The sequence below is a fragment of the Colobus angolensis genome, unplaced genomic scaffold (assembly GCF_000951035.1).
Source record: "Colobus angolensis palliatus isolate OR3802 unplaced genomic scaffold, Cang.pa_1.0 Scaffold655, whole genome shotgun sequence".
NCBI lineage: Eukaryota > Metazoa > Chordata > Mammalia > Primates > Cercopithecidae > Colobus > Colobus angolensis.
This window is the reverse complement of record NW_012120210.1, coordinates 149,704-152,212: the sequence shown is the minus strand read 5'-3', so window position 1 is coordinate 152,212 and position 2,509 is coordinate 149,704. Positions and strand designations below refer to the sequence as shown.

The following is a 2,509-nucleotide window of genomic DNA, read 5'->3' as shown; positions in this document are numbered from 1 at the left end:
TGTAATCCCAGCTACTCAAGAGGCTGAGGCATGAGAATTGCTTGGGCCTGAAAGGCGGAGGTTGCTGTGAGCTGAGATCGTGCCACTGCACTCCAGCCTGGGCAACAAAGTGAGACCTTGTCTCAAAAAAAAAAAAAAAGAATTGCGAAGACCCAGAGGTCTTCCTGGTCCAGTCAGAGGAAAACCACCCTTCCCTACGACTGAGGGGAGGGACTCCTGGAAGCACCATGAGGAGCACAGCAGACACATATGGGAGCAAATCCTGAGTCCTCCAAATGTAGCTGCATATCCCTGGCACGTGGTGTATTACGGCAGGGGTTCCCAAATTCTCTGTGTAAAAGCCAACTGGCGGCTGGGTGCGGTGGTTCATCCCTGTAATCCCAGCACTTTGGGAGGCTGAGGCGGGCGGATCACCTGAGGCCAGGAGTTCGAGACAAGCCTAGCCAATGTGGCAAAGCCCCATCTCTACTAAAAACACAAAAATTAGCTGGGCGTGGTGGTGTATGCCTATAATCCCAGCTACTTGGGAGGCTGAGGAAGGAAAATTGCTTGAACCAGGGAGGCAGACGTTGCAGTGAGCTGCGATCACACCACTGCACTCCAGCCTGGGTGACAGATTGAGGCTCAATCTTCAAAAAAAAAACCAAAGCAAAAAAAAAAAAAAAAGCCAACTGGTTGGGACTAGGTGTGGTGACTCACACTTCTAATCCCAGCACTTTGGCAGGCCAAGGTGGGAAGACTGTTTTGACCCCAGGAGCATAAGACCAGTCTGGGCAATATAGCAAGATTACATCTCAAAAAAAAAAAAAAAAAAAATAGAAAAGAAAAAAGTACAATAAATCATGATATGATAATCACTTTCATTGTTCTTTGGGTTCACTCTAGTATTTTTCATCAGCACAGTACCTGCCTGACACAGTAGCCACTGAACCAATCCATTACGAACAGTAAATATTAAAACAATACCTCTACATTTTCATTAGCTGGAGTCGTCTTTCCTATTGGTACCAGCTGTGGAATTTCATCTTCGGATTCATCTGTTGCTTTAACTTGGGCTTTTCCTCTGCCACGTTTCTTCTTCCCGTGCTCTGGGGTCTGTTCCTTCTTCGATTCAGGTTTCTTCACTGTAGTATCGCCACTTTCAGGTGCCACATCATCTTTACTAAGAACTGACGCAGACCTCCTAGCCTGCCTCTTCTTTTTCCTCTCCTTTTGTTTTTCAAAATTTCTCTCTCTCCGTTTTCTCCTTGCCTCCTACCAAAAACACCACACAAACATTTTAGCAGGAACAGTTCTGTTGGTTAACAAACGGCATAGATCTACCACTTGCACTTTTGATTATCCATAAGCCCCTGTATGGACCTTGATCTCTACAGAGAACAAACTCCTTAACCAGCACTGGAACCTCAACTGCAGTTTTTGACTCACAGCCAAACATGCATTTTACGTAGTAAATTATATACTGGCATTTCAGAATCTGACTATCTAAAGCACACGGTTAAGAGACTTTTGTGAAACACAGTATGGTTTAGAGAGTGTAAAGAATAATCCACAGCCGGGCGTGGTGGCTCATGCCTGTAATCACAGCACTCAGGGAGGCTGAGGCAGGAGGATTACTTGAGGTCAGGACTTCGAGATCAGCCTGGCCAACATGGTGAAACCCCATCTCTATTAAAAACACAAAAATTAGCTGGGCATGGTGATGCGTGCCTGTAGTCCCAACTACTCAGGAGGGTGAGGCACAGAGAATCATGTGAACTTGGAAGGCAGGGGTTCATGCCACTACACTCCAGTCTGGGCGACAGAGCAAAACTGTCTCAAAAACAAAATTAAAAATTCATTGGACACAATTAACATGGCTAAAGGGAGAAACACTAGATCAGTCTAACAAATAGCAAAAAATTAAATTTTCTTTCCTTCCAAAAGCTTCTTTTGCTAGAGTACAAGTAATACTGAAAACCTACAAACCAAGCTCAGGAGGTATCTGTGAGCATAATCTCCCACACCCATGTGCGTGCACAGCAGGTGAACTGGTGTGTTGAAATCATCCCTAGGCCCAATCCCCATGAATGTAGGTGTACGAGTTTGTACTGTGATCAAACAGCACCTTTTCTAGGGCTGGCTCTTGCCTGTCACTCTTTTCCCTGAGCTGTCAGGACTAAACTCCAGCCACCTACAACCCTGGATGGGAATAACTGGGTAAATAATTATGTCAATCCCTTTTATTACTGTTTCAAATGTATACATAGCTCACATTTATTCCAATGTTTTAAGCGTTTTGGTCTTTATTTAGACGTATGGTGATGTTATCTACGACTGGAAATATGTGGTAAGAACTTAACTCAGGCCCCCTCAAAAGCCAGTTAATCCAGGCCAGGCATAGTAGCTCATGCCTGTAATCCCAGCACTTTAGGAGGCCAAGGCAGGCAGGTCACTTGAGCACAAGAAATCAAGAACAGCCTGAGAAACAGGGAGACTATGTCTGTACAAAAAAAAAAAAAATTTAGGC

At 44.7% G+C, this 2,509-nt stretch overlaps 1 protein-coding gene across 2 annotated transcripts in view; it reads right to left on the bottom strand.

The window, feature by feature from the left end:
• Positions 1-2,509, bottom strand: part of RSL1D1 (ribosomal L1 domain containing 1) — a 15,246-nt gene that overhangs the window by 1,714 nt on the left and 11,023 nt on the right. For both annotated transcript variants that reach the window (XM_011925702.1, XM_011925703.1), the window contains exon 8: positions 967-1,254. In XM_011925702.1, coding sequence (XP_011781092.1) covers positions 967-1,254 — 288 coding nt within the window. The remainder of the gene's footprint in view (positions 1-966; positions 1,255-2,509) is intronic.